This window comes from Musca autumnalis, unplaced genomic scaffold (genome assembly GCF_047663935.1).
Source record: "Musca autumnalis isolate F117 unplaced genomic scaffold, ASM4766393v1 scaffold_5, whole genome shotgun sequence".
NCBI lineage: Eukaryota > Metazoa > Arthropoda > Insecta > Diptera > Muscidae > Musca > Musca autumnalis.
In genome coordinates this window covers 172,934,084-172,954,839 of record NW_027412088.1, presented here as the reverse complement: position 1 = coordinate 172,954,839, position 20,756 = coordinate 172,934,084, and the positions used below count along the sequence as shown (strand labels likewise).

General features: G+C 34.9%; 4 protein-coding genes and 1 long non-coding RNA gene across 40 annotated transcripts in view; 3 read left to right on the top strand and 2 right to left on the bottom strand.

Annotated features, from left to right (window-relative positions):
• hts (adducin 1-like protein hts) overlaps positions 1–2,336 on the bottom strand; it is a 123,481-nt gene extending 121,145 nt beyond the window's left edge. For 7 of the 33 annotated variants that reach the window (XM_073988425.1, XM_073988427.1, XM_073988396.1 and 4 more), the window contains exons 1-2: positions 2,093–2,324; positions 106–287 (exon numbers count right to left, since the gene is read on the bottom strand). The gene's annotated coding sequence lies outside the window, so the exon portion shown is untranslated. Of the gene's footprint in view, positions 1–105; positions 759–1,758; positions 1,924–2,092 lie in introns of those variants that run through there. The other 26 variants (XM_073988406.1, XM_073988399.1, XM_073988419.1 and 23 more) reach the window with 12 other exon arrangements.
• Positions 693–2,114, top strand: LOC141404738 (uncharacterized). Its single transcript, XR_012413072.1, has 3 exons — positions 693–824; positions 1,693–1,924; positions 1,977–2,114. It is a non-coding gene; the product is annotated as an uncharacterized lncRNA (long non-coding RNA).
• A 6,280-nt stretch (positions 2,337–8,616) lies between the features above and the next one.
• LOC141404814 (uncharacterized) lies at positions 8,617–16,469 on the bottom strand. Of its 3 annotated transcripts, XM_073988533.1 has the most exons (3): positions 10,988–11,163; positions 10,818–10,934; positions 8,617–10,155 (listed from the first exon to the last, which is right to left on the bottom strand). In XM_073988533.1, exon 3 carries the CDS (start codon positions 10,135–10,137, stop codon positions 8,998–9,000), a length of 1,140 nt encoding a protein of 379 aa, XP_073844634.1. In that variant the 5' UTR covers positions 10,138–10,155; positions 10,818–10,934; positions 10,988–11,163; the 3' UTR covers positions 8,617–8,997. The 3 variants fall into 3 exon arrangements, with proteins under 3 accessions (XP_073844634.1, XP_073844636.1, XP_073844637.1); XM_073988535.1 differs by lacking the exons at positions 10,818–10,934; positions 10,988–11,163 and adding an exon at positions 16,244–16,469 and having other exon boundaries at positions 8,644–10,155; XM_073988536.1 differs by lacking the exons at positions 10,818–10,934; positions 10,988–11,163 and adding an exon at positions 11,222–11,372 and having other exon boundaries at positions 8,644–10,155.
• On the top strand, positions 13,814–20,756 carry ytr (U4/U6.U5 small nuclear ribonucleoprotein 27 kDa protein yantar). 2 transcript variants are annotated; one of them, XM_073988539.1, is made up of 3 exons: positions 13,814–13,966; positions 14,067–14,506; positions 19,204–20,756. In XM_073988539.1, exons 2-3 carry the CDS (start codon positions 14,235–14,237, stop codon positions 19,493–19,495), a joined length of 564 nt encoding a protein of 187 aa, XP_073844640.1. In that variant the 5' UTR covers positions 13,814–13,966; positions 14,067–14,234; the 3' UTR covers positions 19,496–20,756. The 2 variants fall into 2 exon arrangements, with proteins under 2 accessions (XP_073844640.1, XP_073844639.1); XM_073988538.1 differs by having other exon boundaries at positions 14,064–14,506.
• Positions 14,692–16,039, top strand: eIF6 (eukaryotic translation initiation factor 6). The gene has a single exon (XM_073988537.1). The coding sequence runs from the start codon at positions 15,000–15,002 to the stop codon at positions 15,735–15,737; it is 738 nt and encodes a 245-aa protein (XP_073844638.1). The 5' UTR covers positions 14,692–14,999; the 3' UTR covers positions 15,738–16,039.

The window sequence follows — 20,756 nt, the reverse complement described above, 5'->3', positions numbered from 1 at the left end:
AAAGAAAAATTGAGAATTTTGTTTTTGATGTTGTCTGTGCTTGGATTTTTGTTTTCGTTGTTTTTTTTCTACTTTTTTTGACAGCAGCGTGCCTTAACAACTTACCGTTTACTGGGTGATAACCGTTGCTATCTCTTTCTTACGTATTAGCGTATATATGAGATGAGGATGATGGCTTCGATAGCTTTTTTGCGGCGTTAATAAAAAAGTAAAGTACACACAACAGCAGCCAGACCAAAAGTAAGAATATTTGATCAAAATTCTTCTTCAACAAATACTTTTCTCAACTGTATGAAATATATTTTATATTAAACGGATAAATTAGTGAATATTTTTTTATTATATTTTAGGCAAAAACAAAAAAACGAATTGAAATCGCACTGAGAAAATAGTATAATAAAGAAGAGCAAAGAAGAATCACTCGCTTATTAGAAGTGGCACAAAAATCTTTTTTCCTTTTGTCTTTTTCACATAAAATTTTACTTTGCACTTTTATTAGTTTAATTTATTTTGTATTATATTACTTTTTTCAATTAATTTCTTTAACAATTCTTTCGGCCTTTTAGTTTTCGTTTAATCGGCGGCTTTAGTAGTTGCCTGTCATTCAAAATGCACACTATTTTTCTTTTGAAACAATTTTCTTCCAAGATGAAGCGCTCTAACACACGTACACACAAAACTCGCGGACCGACAACAACGAGCAATCGAGACGACAGTCAAATTCAAATTGAGGCAAGAGAAACCCGAAAATACAAAATACCCGCTCAAGAAAATAAAACAAAAACAATGGTGAGAGAGCGCATGTGTCATTGCTCAACAAAAGGGTAAGAGAGTTAAAAAAAGAGATGTCAAAAACACTAAACAAAACAGTGATGTCAACTAGGCAAATATGTTTACGACTTCATGAGAAATTATCTTATAGGGATAGGTAAGTCGACTTTCGGTTAATCGATTAATCGACTTTTTGCAGTCAAAAATCTAAAAATCGTAGTCGACTTTTGTCTGGAGGGAAAATCGCATAATCGATTATCTTGTGATCGATTTTCGAGTTTGCCCATAGATTGTGGACTTGGCGGTTTTACACTTTTGGCGGTTTTACAGTTTCAAAAGAAAACTCGAAAATCGACGAATAGTCGATTATAATCGATTTTCTGCGGTTATGGAAAAGTCGAAAGTCGAGTTTTAAGACAACTGAAATAATCGCAAGACCGAAAAATCGCATTTTTAGTTTTAGACCAAAATCGAAAAGTCGAAAAATCGATTATTGCTTTCCATTACCTATCCCTATTATCTTATTGGAATATATAGAAGAAATAAAGAAATTTATCATCAAAACAGTTAATATCAATACTTTATTACAATAACACTACATTTGTTGACACCTAAAAGCATTTTGCTTAGTTTTATTATGTTATCCCCACACGAAAAGCGCCACATTGACAACACAACCCCAAAGAGAGTACAAAAGTCAACAAATCAAAGAGATTTTTTAATGGAGGAGTCAGCCCAAAGAAGAATCAATAAAAAATTCAATTATTCTCGATTAAAAATAATGTCATATTTGTATTAAATTATATTTATAATATTTCATAATTTATTTATATTATACCCCCCAACTATTATTCATTGATTCATCAACAAAAATACCCATGATTTGCCTTCAAATAACCCTTTCGTTTCATCTTCCATTAGAATAATGTGGCTAGCAACGCCCAAAAATCAAAAATTGGTAACACAAAAAAAGAAGACAACACTCACTCAGCCTGAGAAGAAGAAAAGCGGGTATAATTCCACAAAAACCCGAAAAACGGCACACTTTAATAAACTACAACAAATGAAGTAAAGACCGAAAGCCAACAACAAACAACACACTTGCCAACAATATCCTTAACACTTAAAAGGTTTCAAAGGTCCACATTTAAAGGTATTTTAGGGTTATTTGGTTTAACAAAATCTAATGCTTCTTCTTTTTCTAGTGTTTTGGAGAATATACAAATCAAAAAGACCGACGCCCGATTATGTCATAACTACAGCAACAACACAGTACTTTAGAAAAACCAAAAAACTTGTTGGAGAAGATGAAAACACATACCCACAACAACGAAAATCGGAAGAATTGTTGGATTTTTAAACGTTTTTTTTTACCGGCAATTTCTTCCTCAATTTTTTGTGTTTACTTTTATTTTTCGTGTAACTGTAACTGTTTGCTTACTTCATTCGCGGCGCGTTTTCTCAAAATGTTTGTTTGCACAATGAATCCTGAAAATTTGTATTTCTTTTACGTGCTTCGTTCGTTCTGTTTTACTTTTCGACTGTTTCTACTTTGCCTATTTTTTGTTGTCTTTTCTTGGCCAAACAAAAAATGTGTAACGTCTCTCTCTCAAAGTAAATTTTGTTTTTGTATACTCTCTTGGTTTTGGAACAAAAACAAAAAGTAGGGAAGTGTGAAAGAGACAACTATATATTTTCACAGCCGAAATGAAATTCAAATTAGAAAAAAAACAAAAGATGATGTCATATTTGACAAAAGAGAATATAGTACGTTTTGTAAGAGAATATTTGAAGTAAATGAGAGAATTGTTATTTTTGTTGACGTCAGAGCTGGAAAGTGTGAAAAAAAATCGAAAAAAAACGCCTAAACGCAGCATGTCACAATAAAACAGGTACAGCGTCAAAAACAGCTGATCTTCATACCAGTTGTCAAAATGCATTATTGTGAATAAAATCACATACAAAATGTAAACATGCAATTCACAGTAATGCATTATTGTGAGAAAATTTGACGTTTTACATGATTTGATGTAACACCTTCTTATTCCACCATGATATGCAATTAAAGACGCATTTACTACATCTAACAGGTTTTAATAAAACGTTAATTTCTTTAAAATTCTGTAAAATAAATGACAAATAGCTCAAGGGGTCGATTATACATTTCCACTAAACTTGAGTCGCTCAGAGAGACTAATGCACAAAATATTTTGAACACCACCGCATTAAAGAGAATCCAGACTCTCTGCCACTCTTCAGGTGGTATTCGTGTTGGATGATCATGTCGATTTAAACTGTCCGAAATGGACGTCCACGCTTCATCTGTTTTGGCCGAATTTCTCGGGCTACGTTTGGATTTGCACTCAACTTATCAACAATATTTCAAACTATTGTTTTGTCGTTATTTTCACCGTATTTTTGATACACACAATTAATTAATGATGCAAAGAATCAACAATTGTTAAGAAAATGTTTATTTTTCCTTCTATTTTACTTCTTGTTTCTTTGAAAATGTTCGCTGCAACTGAAAATAGGTGGTTACTAAAAAAATAGCCGCTTCGTCAACTGAGTTTTGCAACTTCAGTTGCCTTACATAAAGTAATTTTGGCAACTGGCAACGACAATTGCTGTAGATAATCAACCCCTATGTCTCGTTTAGGGGCACCTCTTAGATCGAGCTGAAATTTTCAGCATAGGGTGATCATAACGATACATCGTTTTTCCGAGGAAGTCCATAGTTTAGGTTTAGGATGCGTAGCTGCCATGCTGGCAGCCACTCCACTCGGAGACCTTGAGGTCCATTGTGATCATCCAGACTATTGAATTATGTGTATTGTAGAGATGATGATGTTGTTGTGATGTGATGGTGTGTGAATTGGGCTATTTGTTTGTAGATGAAGAATGTGGCTATGTGTATTGTTGAAAAGGTGTTCCGGTTATGGATGGAAGAGATGTAGGATGTGATGTCGGTTATGGTCGAGGTGATTGTAGATGCGACTATATGGTGTGCATGCAGATGGTGTGTAATAAAAGTATGATGTGATGCTTGTTGTGGATGAGACTATATGGTGTTGTGTGACTGCAGATCATGCTGATGAGTAACTGGTGGCTATATGGTGATGTGTGCATGCAGATGATGATGGTGTGTGAGAGACGTATGATGATGATAGATGGAAAGAGGAAGTCCATACTTCCTGAGATATCGGTCTTAACATTTTACTATTCTTACTTGGTGGGTATCGTTTCAAAGCGTATGGAGAGTACTTTTGTTGACGTAGCCGACCTGCCCATAACCGGCCAAAGGTCGACAACTTAACAAAACTTAACATTTTGAAGAAATTTTGTTGTAAGAGTATTTTATATGTGTGTATGTTCCTCTTTCAGCTTAATCTGTCTCTGGGTCTATATCCACTTCTAGGAATGTGGCTATTTCGATGGGATGTAACCACAGATCTACTGGAGTTAATTGAGGGGGTTTGGCAGGGCAGTTGAAAAGGTGCAGAGGGTCGTGCGGGCATGTGTCGCGTGCTGGCAGCTGTTTTGCACAATGTCATCAATCTATAGAAGCACCCATTCTTTCAGAAAGGGTCTATAGAAGCACCCTTTCTGTCGGGAAGGGTCTTTAGAAGCACCCATTCTTTAAGAAAGGGTCTATAGAAGCAGCCTTTCTTTCAGAAAAGGTCAATAGAAGCACACATTCTTTAAGAAAGGGTCTATAGAAGCAGCCTTTCTTTCAAAAACAGTCTATAGAAACACCCTTTCTTCTAGAAAGGGGCTTCAGAAGCACCCTTATGCAAATGATCTACCCAAACAGCTGATTCACAGTAAAGTGCATTTGTACGCCGATGACGTGCAAATCTTCTTAAGCACCAACTTAAACGATTTAGATAGATCCATTCATAAATTAAACGTTGATCTCGACAGAGTTTGTAAGTGGGCTAGTGCAAACGGTCTTCTTTTGAACCCTACTAAATCCAAATGTCTCATTATACAGAAGAAAATAACACTTCAATCCGAAAACATAAATATATTTGTGAACAAGCAAAAAATTGAAATAGTATCGCATGCAAAAAATCTTGGGGTAACTTTTAATTCCACACTTAATTGGTCAAACCATATTAATCAGGTTGTTGGCCAAACCTATTCAAAATTACGCTCTTTATGGCTAACACACTCTTTCACCCCCTTTAACATGCGACGTTTATTGGCTAAAACATTTCTAGTACCTGGTCTTATATATGGCTGTGAACTTTATAGCAATTGTGATTCCGATAGTAGGCAAAAACTCAATATATGCTTTAATAGTATTACTCGTTATGTTTTTGGACGGAGCAGAACCCAGCACATTTCCGAATACTCGCGCCTTCTTTATGGAATTAGTTTTAACTCTTTTCTACATACTAAAGCTATTTTGTATTTGCATAATATTATTTACAAGCGGAAACCACCATATCTGTTTAATAGACTACAATTTTCAAGATCTAAACGTGGAAAGAGGATAAATACTCTCAAACGCCGAAGCAAAGTATCGGATTGGCATTTTTTTATCGGAACCGTACGTCTCTGGAACACACTACCTTACGACCTACAAACTGTCAGCAATGTGTATATTTTCAAGAAAAAACTTTATATGTATTTTGTGAAACAGGAATCATTGAAATAAAATTATATATGTATGTAATTTTGCTATTCTTTCCATCCACAATTGATAAGATAATTATTTTAAAACTTTGCAATTGTAACCATTTAATTATTTTAAAGTTAAACTTTTATATTAAATTAAGATGGATATGTTTTGTAATTGTAGTCCTGCACTTTAAATTATAAGATGTTAATCTTGTTGTGCAGGAATTTATAAATAAATAAATAAATAAATAAATAAAAACGTCTATAGAAGCACCCATTATTTAAGAAAGGGTCTATAGAAGCACCCATTCTTTAAGAAAGGGTCTATAGAAGCACTCTTTCTTCCAGGAAGGGTCTACAGAAGCACCCACTCTTTAAGAAAGGGCCTATCGAAGCAGCCTTTCGTTCAGAAAGGGTCTATAGAAGCAGCCTTTCTTTCAGAAAGGGTCTATAGAACAGCCTTTCTTTCAGAAAGGATCTATAGAAGCAGTTTCCTTTCAGAAAGGGTCTACAGAAGCAGCCTTTCTTTCAGAAAGGGTCTATAGAAGCAGCCTTTCTTTCAGAATGGGTCTATAGAAGCACCCTTTCTTTCAAAAAGGTCTATAGAATCAGCTTTCTTTCAGAAAGGGTCTACAGAAGCAGCCTTTCTTTCGGAAAGGGTCTATAGAAGCAGCCTTTCTTTCGGAAAGGGTCTATAGAAGCACCCTTTCTTCAAGGAAAGGTCTACAGAAGCACCCTTTCTTTCAGGAAGGGTCTATTGAAGCAGCCTTTCTTCCAGGAAGGGTCTACAGAAGCACCCTTTCTTTCAGGAAAGGTCTATAGAAGCAGCCTTTCTTTCAGAACGTGTCTATAGAAGCAACCTTTCTTCCAGGAAGGGTCTATTGAAGCACGCTTTCTTTCGGAAAGGGTCTGTAGAAGCGCCCTTTCTTTCAGAAGTGGTCTATAGAAGCACCCTTTCTTCCAGGAAGGGTCTACAGAAGCACTCTTTCTTTCAGGAAGGGTCTATTGAAGCACGCTTTCTTTCGGAAAGGGTCTGTAGAAGCGCCCTTTCTTTCAGAAGTGGTCTATAGAAGCACCCTTTCTTTCAGAAGTGGTCTATAGAAGCACCCTTTCTTTCAGAAGGGGTCTATAGAAACACCCTTTCTTTCAGAAGGGGTCTATAGAAGCACCCTTTCTTTCAGAAGGGGTCTATAGAAGCACCCTTTCTTTCAGAAGGGGTCTATAGAAGCACCTTTTCTTTCGGAAAGGGTCTATAGAAGCACCCTTTCTTTCAGAAAGGATCTATAGAAGCACCCTTTCTTTCGAAAGGGTCTAAAGAAGCACCCTTTCTTTCGGAAAGGGTCTATAGAATTAGCCTTTCTTTCAGGAAGGGTCTATAGAAGCAGCCTTTCTTTCAGGAAGGGTCTACAGAAGCACCCTTTCTTTCAGAAAGGGTCTATAGAATTAGCCTTTCTTTCAGGAAGGGTCTATAGAAGCAGCCTTTCTTTCAGGAAGGGTCTATAGAAGCAGCCTTTCTTTCAGGAAGGGTCTACAGAAGCAGCCTTTCTTTCAGAAAGTGTCTACAGAAGCACCCTTTCTTCCAGGAAGGGTCTACAGAAGCACTCTTTCTTTCAGGAAGGGTCTATAGAAGCACCCTTTCTTTCAGAAGGGGTCTATAGAAGCACCCTTTCTTTCAGAAGGGGTCTATAGAAGCACCCTTTCTTCCAGGAAGGGTCTACAGAAGCACCCTTTCTTTCAGGAAGGGTCTATTGAAGCAGCCTTTCTTCCAGGAAGGGTCTACAGAAGCACCCTTTCTTTCAGGAAGGGACTATAGAGCAGCCTTTCTTTCAGAAAGTGTCTACAGAAGCACCCTTTCTTCCAGGAAGGGTCTACAGAAGCACTCTTTCTTTCAGGAAGGGTCTATTGAAGAACGTTTTCTTTCGGAAAGGGTCTATAGAAGCACCCTTTCTTTCAGAAGGGGTCTCTAGAAGCACCCTTTCTTTCAGAAGGGGTCTATAGAAGCACCTTTTCTTTCGGAAAGGGTCTATAGAAGCACCCTTTCGTTCAGAAGGGGTCTACAGAAGCACCTTTTCTTTCTGAAAAGACCTTTCTTTCCGAAAGGGTCTATAGAAGCACCCTTTCTTTCCGAAAGGGTCTATAGAAGCACCCTTTCTTTCAGAAGGGGTCTGTAGAAGCACCTATTCTTTCAGAAAGGGTCTATAGAAGCACTCTTTCTTTCAGAAGGAGTCTATAGAAGCACCCTTTCTTTCGGAAGGGGTCTATAGAAGCACCCTTTCTTTCAGAAAGGGTCTATAGAAGCACCTTTTCTTTTTTAAAAAAGGCCTTTCTTTCCGAAAGGGTCTAAAGGAGCACCCTTTCTTTCGGAAAGGATCTAAAGGAGCACCCTTTCTTTCGGAAAGGGTCTAAAGGAGCACCCTTTCTTTTGGAAAGGGTCTAAAGGAGCACCCTTTCTTTCGGAAAGGGTCTAAAGGAGCAGCCTTTCTTTCGGAAAGGGTCTAAAGGAGCACCCTTTCTTTCGGAAAGGGTCTAAAGAAGCAACCTTTCTTTCGGAAAGGGTCTAAAGGAGCACCCCTTCTTTGGGAAAGGATCTAAAGGAGCATGCTTTCTTTCGGAAAGAGTCTAAAGGAGCACCCTTTTTTTCGGAAAGGTCTAAAGCAGCACCCTTTCTTTCGGAAAGGGTCTAAAGGAGCACCCTTTCTTTCGGAAAGGGTCTATTGAAGCAGCCTTTCTTTCAGAAAGGGTCAATAGAACCAGCCTTTCTTTCAGAAAGGGTCTATAGAAGCACCCTTTCTGTCGGGAAGGGTCTATAGGAGCACCCATTCTTTATGAAAGGGTCTATAGAAGCACCCATTCTTTAAGAAAGGGTCTATTAAAGCAGCCTTTCTTTCAGAAAGGGTCTATAGCAGCAGCATTTCTTTCAGAAAGGGTCTATAGAAGCAGCTTTTCTTTAAAAAGGGGTCTATAGAAGCACCCTTTCTTTGAGAGTCTATAAAAGCACCCTTTCTTCCAGGAAGGGTCTACAGAAGCACCCTTTCTTTCAGGAAGGGTCTATAGAAGCACCCTTTCATTACGAAAGGGTCTATAGAAGCAGCCTTCGTCCGCTAAATAGATGCAAAGGTTAAAATATAATGTTTCTGTTTGGGACATACATTTATGTTTTTGGGGGAGAAAATCAAACCTCGTTTTGTACCGAAAAGATTATACAAAAGCAACATGAAGTTTTTTTAAACAAAATTATTTATACATTCATATTTTATTAAAATCAAATTCATGGTATAATAATTCTACCATTTTTAAAATTAATATTAATTTGCAATTCTATTCGATTGGTTATACCAAGGCATGCGATTGGCAACAAATCCAGTTTAGTTAGGGGCTCCACTCAAACTTTTTTATTTTATTGGTATATTTAGGAGATGAAAAATCCTTGCTTTTCGAAATACTTTTTGTTTAACAATGTGATCAGCACCAAAACGAGCCAACTGTGGTGAACACTTCAGAACGATCCAGTCCCTCCTAAACTGAAATTAAACCACATAAATTAAAGCTGGAAATTTTTTTATCGCACTCATGAGTTTGACCCTTTAGTTCATTCAACACTTATTCTTGTTTTATCTGCAGCAATTGATTATTGGGCAGTATAGTAAATGAATCGAGATTTGAATTTATTTGTATACTACCAATTTGTATAGCTTGTAAACCATTTGGTAGTGTTATTGTATGGGCATTTGGCATTGAGGCGACAATATCTTCAATCTTAAGGGGTTGTAATGGAGGATGAGTTGGAATTTTAATATATTCTAATTGATTTAAAGATATCAAAGGTACATCTTCAATTTTAATCATTTGTATTTGGTTTCCAGTACTTTGGTATTGTGTTGGGGTAAAATTTTCCATTTGATTAACTGTATATGAGGATAATTTGTTGTTGAAAGTTTCTTTGTTATCTGCAGCAGGTCGTGGTGCATTAATAATTTGAAAATTTTGAGATGCCTGCAGAAAATTTGTTGTTGGGACATATGACACATTTCCCAATGTTGTGTATTGTAGTTGAGGTTTATTATCTGCCATAAATGAATCTGAAATGGTTTCTTGTTTAATTGTGCTTGGCAGCACATTGGGCACAGATAATTGCACTTGAGTACCATCGGCTAAAGTTAATGTACTATTGGTCATGACAGTTTCCTCGGGTTCCGTCTTTACTTCAAGCTTAATATTTTCCTTTATTTCAATAAATGTTTTGTTGTTGGATTTTCTTTTATTCTTTTGCTCCGTCTTGGTTTCATTCGGCTTACTATTCTCTTTTTCCATAGTTTTGGAATCGATTTGTTGTGTCTCTCGGTGTTTTGTCTTTTTGTGCTCATTCATTTTATCCGGTCGCGAGAACTCTGAATTGCAAATAGGACATCGAAAAATTTTACGTATACCACTGTGCAGCAAGAAGACATGCCTTTGAAAACTATATTGATTTTTAAAGGTTTTAGTTACACCATTTTGAGAACATAGCAAACAATGTATTATCCCATCGATCATGGATTTAATATTCTGTGTATCCAAACCACGAACAGACATTTTTTCCAAATATTCTTTCTCCATGTTCGATTCTGTTGTTATTCTGTGGCGACGTTTTCTTTTTGTGGTTGGTGTTAAATTTGTTTCAATGACGGCATCGTTGCTAATATTAATTTGTCCTTCTGCGGCAGGAATAACTGTTGGCGACTGATTAGGATCATGTGACATATCCTTTTTGAAATAAATCTGCAAATAAAATTTAATTATTAATTAATTGAATTAATGGAACTAGGATGACCTAAATCAAGGTGGTTTAATTCAGCTCATCAGGCATATCCGATGTGAGTGTCTAGAAGACAAAGGCTGAGTTTCATAACGTCTATTTGTACCTACATTATCGCAAATTTGCAGATATGAAGTATTTTTGAAGCAGCTGCCATGGCTAAGGTTTGAACCTGGGTCCTCTCCATCAAACTGACAATGTTGTCGAGGTCTTCCCCCTTCGATTATACATAAGAAATGATTCTAGACAAAGACACTAGGTTTTATCAAGTCAACCTAGTGTCTTTGTCTAGAAGAGCTCGACAACATTGTCGGTTTGATGGAGAGGACCCAGGTTCAAACCTCAGCCATGGCAGCCTCTCCAACAAATGGGTCCTCTCAAACAAACGGACAATGTGAGGTCGGTCTTAGTGTTCTAAGCCACTGAATTAAACCACTAGCGAAACGATCGTAGCATATTGGTTGGGTGTGTGGGACTTCACAGGAATTCACTTATTCAATACAAACTTCTTAGGATTAATTAAAAACTTTCATAAATAATGACCTTCATCATAATACAACAATGAATAAAATATAATTATGTTTTTTTTTTAATTTCGCGCCAAATAGATAGTTATGAATCTTACCTATTTAATTTTATGGTATTCTCACTTAACTGAACACAAATGGTTTGTGCTCAATACCAAACGGGAGTTATCTTAGATTTGTATTTGCGTATTTTAAGTTAAAAACGTTAAAAAATCCTGGAAAAATGTTTAATTAACAAATTGCAAATTGTTGTAAATGATTGCGATACATTTGACATTAGAACAGATGGACAGTTAGCGTCGAACACAATTCCGGCTGCTGCCGTTAACGTCTAGCGTTTTCAGCGATTGTCGTCGTATGGCTTAAGCCTTATAGCTCATTTAGAATAGCCATAAATCCACGACTGGATATATTAAATCCAGTACAAATCTCATTCCATTTAGATATACATTTTGGAGGATATAAATGGCAGTCAACTGATTTTTGTTCATAGCACAATTACCAAGGTAGATGCATCAGCCCATCTGATCGAATTTGAAACGTCAAAAGAATTTTTTGAAAATTGAATTCGTCTCAAAAAACGTACGTCAAAATACAAATTTATTGTTTAATACTGAAAATGTTAGCACATTATGCTACTAATGCTAACTAAAGAGCAAATAAAGAATTATTCTATCGCAGTCTGCCCATCTAAAATAAATAAACGAATTATTTCATCGTTTAGACATCGTAAATATTAGTCTTGGTTGATTAAAACCAACTTTGTGCATCAAAACAAATTTAATTTTTCCGCCTTCTTTAAAATTTTTTACATTTTAAATTATTTTTAGTGTAGCAATTCACCGATGCATCTACCTTGTTTCTTGTGCCAACTTGCAACTTTTTGTATTTTCTCGCAACATGTTGCAAAAAACAGAGTTGTATACGAGGATTTATGCCAGATTTAAAACAAATCCACTCCATACGAGGATTTATTGTTGTATGGGAAATCTGGTAGATTTTGGCTGGATTTAGCAAATAAAACCTGATAATGTGCTAAATCCGGCTAATGAAGTCATATATAAATGGGCTATTATGGGTACTTTACACGATATGTTATTTTACATATGTGCTGTTACTTTGCATATACATTTTGTATATAAAAAGTGACAAACCATACGTAAAAAACATATCGTGTAAAGTACCCATTAAAGGTGTGAACAGAATGAGACACGCCGCTTTTTTCACGCTCAGTTTCATGTAAAAGATTAAAGGCCAAGTACTACCTAATTAAAATGCTGCCAAATTCATTTTAATTACGTAGTACTTGGCCTTTAATCGTTTACATGAAACTGAGCGTGAAAAAGTGGCGTTTTTCATTCTGTTCACACCTTAAAGGTTAAAATACATTGAACTTTGTTGCTTGCTTCACGCTCAATTTCAAGTAAATGAATAAAGACCAGGTACTACCTAATTCAAGTGCGATTTTGGATTTCTTTATTCCTTTACACAAATTCCGGCTTGGATAAGCATGAATTTCTCATTGTGTTCTCATCTTAATGGCCTGGGTACATAAGCTGCCTTGCCTGATTGCCTTGCATTCCTGCTTCATTTCTGACATAATAAAAATAAATGAATAAAGAAGGCCGATCAAATTTCGAATTAGGTTGCCCTTTCCTTTTTTATTCTTTTATCAGAAGCAAGCAAGGTAAGCAGGCAAGGCAGCTTATGTACTCACCCCTTAACTCACTTAACTGCTGCGAAATTACTAAAAACTAAGCTACAGGATGCAAACAAAACAAAAAAATTTCCCTTGCCGTTTGTCCCGGTCCACACTAGCTTGAATTTTATTTAAAAATTTCATGAAATTAGGCGTTCTTAAATCGAATTCCCCACTACAGCATTTTTATGATTTTACTCTACTATGGAAGTCGATCTAGAGACGCATAATTTCTTGCAATTTTATCAATGAAATCACTCTAGTGTGGACCGGGACTTTATTGTAGACAATCAACTCTCAAGTCCCGGTCCACACTCGCGTGAATTTCCTTAAAAAATTTCGTGAAATTAGGTGTTCTTAAATCGAATTCCCCACTACACAAGATCTATTTAACAGGTCACGTAAGTAGCACAACAACAACTTCTTTTTGGCTGAAAATTCTTCAATATGTCAAAATGTTTGTTTACGTTTTCATACAATTCATTCACAATAACAAAAAATTTGACAGATTGAAACCAGTCAGCTGGTCGTTTTACGCCACCTTATTATTTCATCATGCCACTACAGCAATTTTATGATTTTACTCTACTATGGACGTCGATCTAGAGACGCATACTTTCATGCAATTTTTTCAATGAAATCACTCTAGTGTGGACCGGGACCAACCGAAGTTCGAAAATTTTGTTCGTGAGAAGAAGAAACGAATTAAAATTTCTTTTCTTTTATGTGCAGAGTACTTGGAAACTAGCTTAACTGCGTTAAATTTTTTGTATGATTCACACCATGTGTACAAGATTCAGATTTGCAAAAAGTGACAATCGTTATGTATAAAACATACCGTGTAAATTAACAGCAGAAGCGCTATAATAGCTTCGTTCCCGTACTTTTTAATTGTAAAACTCGTAAAAGAGAGAACTGCCAAAAATTTGTTCTCACACACAAGTTTTTTGAAATAGTTCGGGAACGGAAGAATGGAAAATACGTCAAAAAACTGGAACAAATGTCAAAGTCGGCGTATCAGCCAATCAGACGCCTGCAACCATCTTACTATTTTTTTACTCGCCCATATTTGTCGTGTAAAAAGTTTTTAAAGAGAGCGTCGTTTAGCGCCATTTTTGTTTAAAGAGAAGTGAAAATTTTACAACTTTTTTGTGTACGGGAACGCTTTTTCGAGTAAAATGTGTAAAAGTCGTAAAAATTGTAAAAAGTTTTTAGTTCTGGAACACAGCTAATAACAATTGCAAAGATTTTGCATTTTATTAAAACTCGTTTAATATAAATGCGCTACAGCAGTCTTCCTGACGTTTTAATCACGTTTTTGCGCTGACGCTTTCATTTAAGCCTCCCGCTGATACAACACACTGGCAACTCTTCAAAAAACAGCTGATTGCCATAGGGAGAAAAAAATGCTATGGAATTTATTAGACAGTCAGAAAAGACAAGACGCGCGTGAGATTTTATTTTTTTATTAGTTCTAAGTCCGTTTTTGTTAATAAAAATTAATGCCGGTGTCATAAAAACTATTGTGGGACACGCATTAATATAAAGGTAAGTTGTGTTCATAAAAAACAAATACAGCAAAAAATTACAGAAAAAATCCATAGTGAAATTTGTGAATAACTTGGCAATTTTATGTCTCTTTTAGAAGAGTTTGGATTCAACGCGAAAATAGTACACAAAAGAAGTAGAAGAACAAGCATAAACAAAAGCAACTAAACGTTTACCCACCAAATCGGCGGCAAGGCTGAGCGCTGAGCAAGACGACAACAACAAAGCAAAAAACCACCACCACGTTACAAACGTAAACAAAAGAAAAATGGGCAGGAGTCCCTCCCCTTCACATAGACGGCGTGAGAAAGAACGCACAGAACGTAAAAAGCGACGAGAACGTCGTTCAAGGGAACGTGAAAGGGGTGGTGGTACTGGAACTGGTGCAGATAGTGATGTAGAAATTGTGCCCACAACCAGCAGTTCAGGACGTAGTTTAAGAAGACGCTCACCACATCATAGAGAACGAGAAAGGGACAGGGAGCGTGAACGTGATCGCAGCCGTAGTCGCAGCCGGGGACGTGGAAGACGACGTTCGAGGTGAATAAAGTGTAGTGTATTCAAAACCAAACAGCCAAATGATAAGTATACTGTTTTCTAATTCTAAAAGTAGTTGTAGAAATTGTGAGATTTGAATTCTGAAATTGTAACGGCGTGTTTGAAGAAGGGGTTGTGTGAATGCAACCCTGTTGTTAATTGTGTCGATAAAACAGTTGAAATTTGACACTGACATTTGTTGTTGTGAAATTTGAATTTCATCAATTTGTGAGAGCGAGGAGAGCACACTCTCTTCGGCTTCTGCTGTCAGGGAATGTGTCATTTTTGTTATTGAATTTCACCGCATTTCTTGGCATTACCACGTGAAGTGAAATAGTTCTTGTTTCTTGAAATTGTTTCGCTAAAGAAAGGATATAAATTTTGCTTGGAAACAAAGGAGTGGCATTACAAAAGCTTGTTTCTTTTTATACACATCTCTGTGACCGGAAGTTAATTGGATATTTGTGCTTGTGTTTTATTTGGATATATCAACAAAATGGCCTTACGTGTTCAGTTCGAAAACAATGACGATATTGGCGTCTTCAGTAAATTAACAAATTCCTATTGCCTGGTGGCCATAGGTGGCTCCGAAACATTCTACAGTGTTTTCGAGGGTGAATTGTCAGAAACTATACCCGTTGTCCATGCCAGTATTGGTGGTTGCCGCATCATTGGCCGTCTCGCTGTTGGAAATCGTAATGGCTTGTTGGTACCCAACTCCACCACAGATGTTGAATTGCAACATTTGCGCAACAGTTTACCCGATGCTGTGAAAATCCAACGTGTTGAGGAACGTTTGTCAGCCTTGGGCAACGTCATTGCCTGCAATGATTATGTGGCCCTTGTACATCCAGATTTAGATAAGGAAACAGAAGAAATTATTGGTGACGTGCTGAATGTGGAGGTGTTCCGCCAAACCATTGCCGATAACACATTGGTGGGCTCCTATACTGTCCTCAGCAATCAAGGTGGTATGGTACATCCAAAAACCAGTATACAAGATCAAGATGAATTATCCTCCCTGTTGCAAGTACCACTTGTGGCCGGTACTGTAAATCGTGGTAGTGAGGTGTTGGCTGCCGGTATGGTTGTCAACGATTGGATCTCATTTGTGGGAATGAATACAACTGCCACGGAAATTTCAGTTATTGAAAGTGTCTTCAAATTGAATCAAGCCCAACCATCGACGGTTACAACAAAATTGCGTGCTGCTTTGATAGAAGATATGTCATAAATTGTTGGTGGAATTGGAATTTACTTTTAAGGGAATGATGAATTGATGAAGAGAAGTCCAAGGGCTGGCTGGCCGTTCGGGAGCTTAAGGCGCCCGTTTAATGCATTGCGTCCTTTGGGAAGTTTATATTTTAGTTTCTACGTATATTTCTTATATAAAACCACAACTGTAATATGTATGACAAAAACACAAATTTCTGTTGTAAAAGAAAGTTATTTGCATTCTTTTTTTTTATAAAATTTATAATAAATTGTCATTTTCATTTGCAATTTGCAAATATATTAACAAAAAAGATGTTTAGTGTAAATATTATTGAGTTAAAAATTTAAAATTGTAATATGTATTAAAACACTTTTGCATTCCATATGGCAGAGAGTGAATATCACAAGGTAGACTAACTCCTTGAAAGGCAGTTTAAAACTTTCAAACCGTAAGTAGTTCTTGTGGTTACATAAAGTCCGAATATGGACCACATGGAAGAAATGGATTCATTCCTTTAATCTTACCTTCCCACAAAATTTGAAGTTATTTTCCGGATCGTGTTGAATTTTTATAGTAGGTAATCCTTGCCTTGTATAGGTGTAATGTTTTCTTATGGAAGCTCATACTTTCCGGGATATTGACCCAAAAATTAATTCAAATTCCACCAAACACGAACCAACATAATTTTTCATTTTGTAAAAATTATAGAAATAATTTTTTAAAAATATTTTTCAAATGGGAACGTGGATTTTTTAAAAATAGTTTTCAAATGGAAACGTGGATTTTTTAAAAATATTTTTCAAATGGAAACGTGGATTTTTTAAAAATATTTTTCAAATGGAAACGTGGATTTTTTAAAAATATTTTTCAAATGGAAACGTAGATTTTTTAAAAATATTTTTCAAATGGAAACGTGGATTTTTTAAAAATATTTTTCAAATGGAAACGTGGATTTTTTAAAAATATTTTTCAAATGGAAACGTGGATTTTTTAAAAATATTTTTCAAATGGAAACGTGGATTTTTTAAAAATATTTTTCAAATGTTTCCAGTAAACGTGGATTTTTAAAAATATTTTTTAAATTGAAACGTGGATTTTTTAAAAATATTTTTCAAATGGAAACGTGGTTTTTTTTTTAGAAATATTTTTCAAATGGAAACGTGTGGAATAAACGTGGATTTTTTTAAAAATATTTTTTAAATGTTTTCAATTAACGAGGATTTTTTAAAAGTATTTTTCAAATCTTTTCAATTAACGAGGATTTTTTAAAAGTATTTTTTTTTTTAAATATTTTTAGAAAATCCACATCTTCGAAAATATTTTTAAAAATCCACATTTTGGAAAATATTTTTAAAAATTCATGTTTGAAAAATTTTTTTTACAAAATCCAAGTTAAAAACCAAACAAATGTTTTTAAAAATCCAAGTAAAAAAATGAAAAAATATTTTTAAAAATCAACGTTTTGAATAGATATGTTTAGAAAAACAAGTTTCCATTTGAAAAAAAAAAAAAAAATTTAAAAAATTCATGTTAAAAAATTAAAAAATATTTTTAAAAATTCACCTTTTGAAAATCAATGTTTGGAAAAAACGATTTCAGAAAATCCACGTGTAAAAACTTATTTTTGAAAAAACACGGTTTAAAAAAATATTTGAAAAAAATATTTCTCAAAAATCTAAAAATTATTTTTTTTTACAAAAAATCTTTTTAAAGACATGGTTTATTAAAAGACAATTTAAAAAAGTATTTTTAAAAATCCACGTTCTAAAAAAAAATATTTTTAGAAAATCCACATTCTCGAAAATATTTTTAAAACTCTACGTTTTAGAAAATACATGTTAAAACCCAAACAAATAAACAAATAAAAATCAACGCTTTGAATAGATATTTTTAGAAAAACCCGTTTCCATTTGAAAAAAATATTTGGAACAAGTCTCGTTTAGGGGCACCTCTCCGATCGGGCTGAACAAAAGTTTTTCCAAAATTATAAGTTTTCTCTAAGTAGTCGGCCTTCGGCTGGGATTTAAGAATTTCTCCTATGGACAGGAGCAAAAGTAAACGCAATCAAAATTACTCACCACGAGCTTGAAAATGATACCCATATTGCCCAAGTAAAAATAGTAAAATCTCAAGACCCATATCTCGAGAAGTATGGACTCCTCCCGAAAAAGCTATATATTGTTGTAATCAGAAGAAAAAGTAGTAATTGCAAAGAAAAGTACTCACCACGAGCTTTAAAATGATACCCATATTGCACAAGTAAAAATAGTAAAATTTCAAGACCCATATTTCGGGAAGAATGGACCTCCACCGCGAGATATATATATATATATATATATATATATAGTTGTGATCAGGATCCCAAGGACTACCTATGGTGAAAATTTCAGCCCGAGCCGAGAGGTGCCCATAAATAATGTAATGGTGTTAAAGTAGGACTTTCCCGAAATGTCCCATATCTCGGGAAGTATGGACTTCCCCTGGGAAATATATATATAGTTGTTATCAGGGTCCCAAGGACTACCTATGGTGAAAATTTCAGCCCGATCCGAGAGATGCCACTAAACGAGACTTAAGCCAAATATTTTTTAAAAATCCATGTTAAAAAATTAAAAAATATTTTTAAGAATTGACGTTTTGAAAAATTTTTTTTGAAAATCAATGTTTGGAAAAAGGATGTCAGAAAATCCACGCGAAAAAAAATTATTTTTGAAAAAAAATCACGGTTTGAAATAATATTTGAAAAAAAAAATATTTCTCAAAAATCTAAAAATTATTTTTTTACAAAAAATCTTTTTAAAGACATGGATTATTAGAAGGCAATTTAAAAAATATTTTTCAAAATGTGGATTTTTACCAAAGTGTAGGTAAAAACATCAAAATACCTGAAATCGGGTATATGTCCAGAATTTTTATGAAAAAAGACACTCGAGTGCAAAAATATAGCGTTCTGACTCAATTATTGTGAACGCTGGAGTAATTACAACAGACGGGCATGGTCAGATTGACTCAGAACTTCACCATGAACAAGAAAATATTCACTTTATGAGATGCGAATAATTATTTATATAAGTTACAAACAGAAAAACAAACTTAGTATACCCTCCCTACCAAGGTGGAGAGTATAAGAATTAGATACTTATTCACAGGGCCCCTGTGGTAAAAACATTAAAGAATGTCCGGGTGCGGGCCCCAAAACTGGACTTGTTCCTTATTGAATCTTAAAAATTTTAAATCATACTTTTTTAGGTCTTTTTGGAAGAAAGGTGTGTATTTTTATTTATTTTTTTTTCAAACATATGCTCTGTTCCAGAACCTGCAAGAAGCTACTATTTTTTACTTAGATAACATTTTTTCCTTTATGCTATCGGAAAAAATAGTAAAAATTACTAGATTCTTGCAGTTCTGGAACAGACCAATTTTTCTTTGTTGGATGACCTTATTAATAATATTTTTCTTTTTCTCTCTTTTTCGTTTCACACAGATCACGTTCCTATGGTCGTGGAGGCTCTAGCTCAGCATCAACATCATCACGCCGCCGAGGTGGTAACACTCGCACTGATCGTCCAAAAATCAGTGAAGCCGATTTAGAAGGTAAATCGGCCGAAGAAATTGAAATGCTTAAAACCATGGGTTTCTGTACGTTCGACACAACCAAAAATCGCAAAGTCGAGGGTAATGATGTCGGAGAAGTACATGTAATCCTGAAGAGAAAATATCGCCAATATATGAATCGTAAAGGTGGTTTCAATCGTCCATTGGATTTTGTGGCATAGCATTGCCATTATCGAATATTTGGCAAGAAGAAGACGAACAGCAACACCACCTACATCATTATCATTATCGTCATAATGATCAGCAACACCACAACTACTACTCTTTAGTAGTGTTAATGTTAATTTTTGTTAAAGAACAAGTTAGAGATAAGGGTTGGGGCATCGATTCCCCAATCATTATCTTTAATTTGTTCTATTGTAACAAGAAACCTGCAATTTTATGCAATAGACCGGTTTACAAAATTTTACCATTTTCTACAAATCAAAATTTCCACCACATACACCACACCCCCCAACTACCTCTCATTCAAAGTATATAGTTAGTTATTTAGTAGTAGTACAACTATAGATAGGATTTTTATTTGAGTTTTTCGTTTTGTTTCTTTAACTAAAGGAAACAAAAAAAGGAAGGAAGACATTTTGAAGTAGTATTTCATAGAGAATTTAATATGGATTGGTAACGGAAAAACAATTGAAGATAAAAAATGTAATGAAAACATATTTGGTCTGATTAAAGGAGATCAAATTTTGAAATTAATTGATCCTAAATATCAACCAAATTTCCTTTGGAACCTTCATAGAATTTATTTGGATTTTTAATTTTGGAATACTGCTGACCCAATTTACTCTATCCATATTAATTTCTTCTTTACTACTTGAACCCTACACTACACACCTCAAGCAGAAAAAAACCTAACTCACATACATACCTAGACCATAACTTGTTTTGAATTAACTGATGTATTCTGAATACAATTCCAAAAAAAAACTTTAAACACTACATACACAAACTCTCCACACACCCCCACAACTTTCCCCACAGACAGTTACAAACTTACCACACACACACAACACTTTATCCTCCATACACTGCAATAGTACAATTTTTTGTTAACTAGATTTTAATAAAATTGTGATTTTTTATTAAATATTTTTTATAAATAACCATACCCCCACATCCCATCCTGACATATCCTACCCATCACTATAACCCCCCGCCACCACATATACATATACACAACTCCACAACAATAGACCAAATATGCAATAGCCAGGGATTTTTAATTTACATTTTTTACATACATATATTTACACACACACATTGTTAAAATAGTAACAGATCTTTTTTTATATATGAGAAAAAAAAAGAAGAAAGAAAAAAGAATATCATTTACCACATAAGCAAAAGAATATAACAGGTTTTTTATATAATAATAATAATTGTTAAAATATAAACAAGTGACAGTTAATTCAATCACAA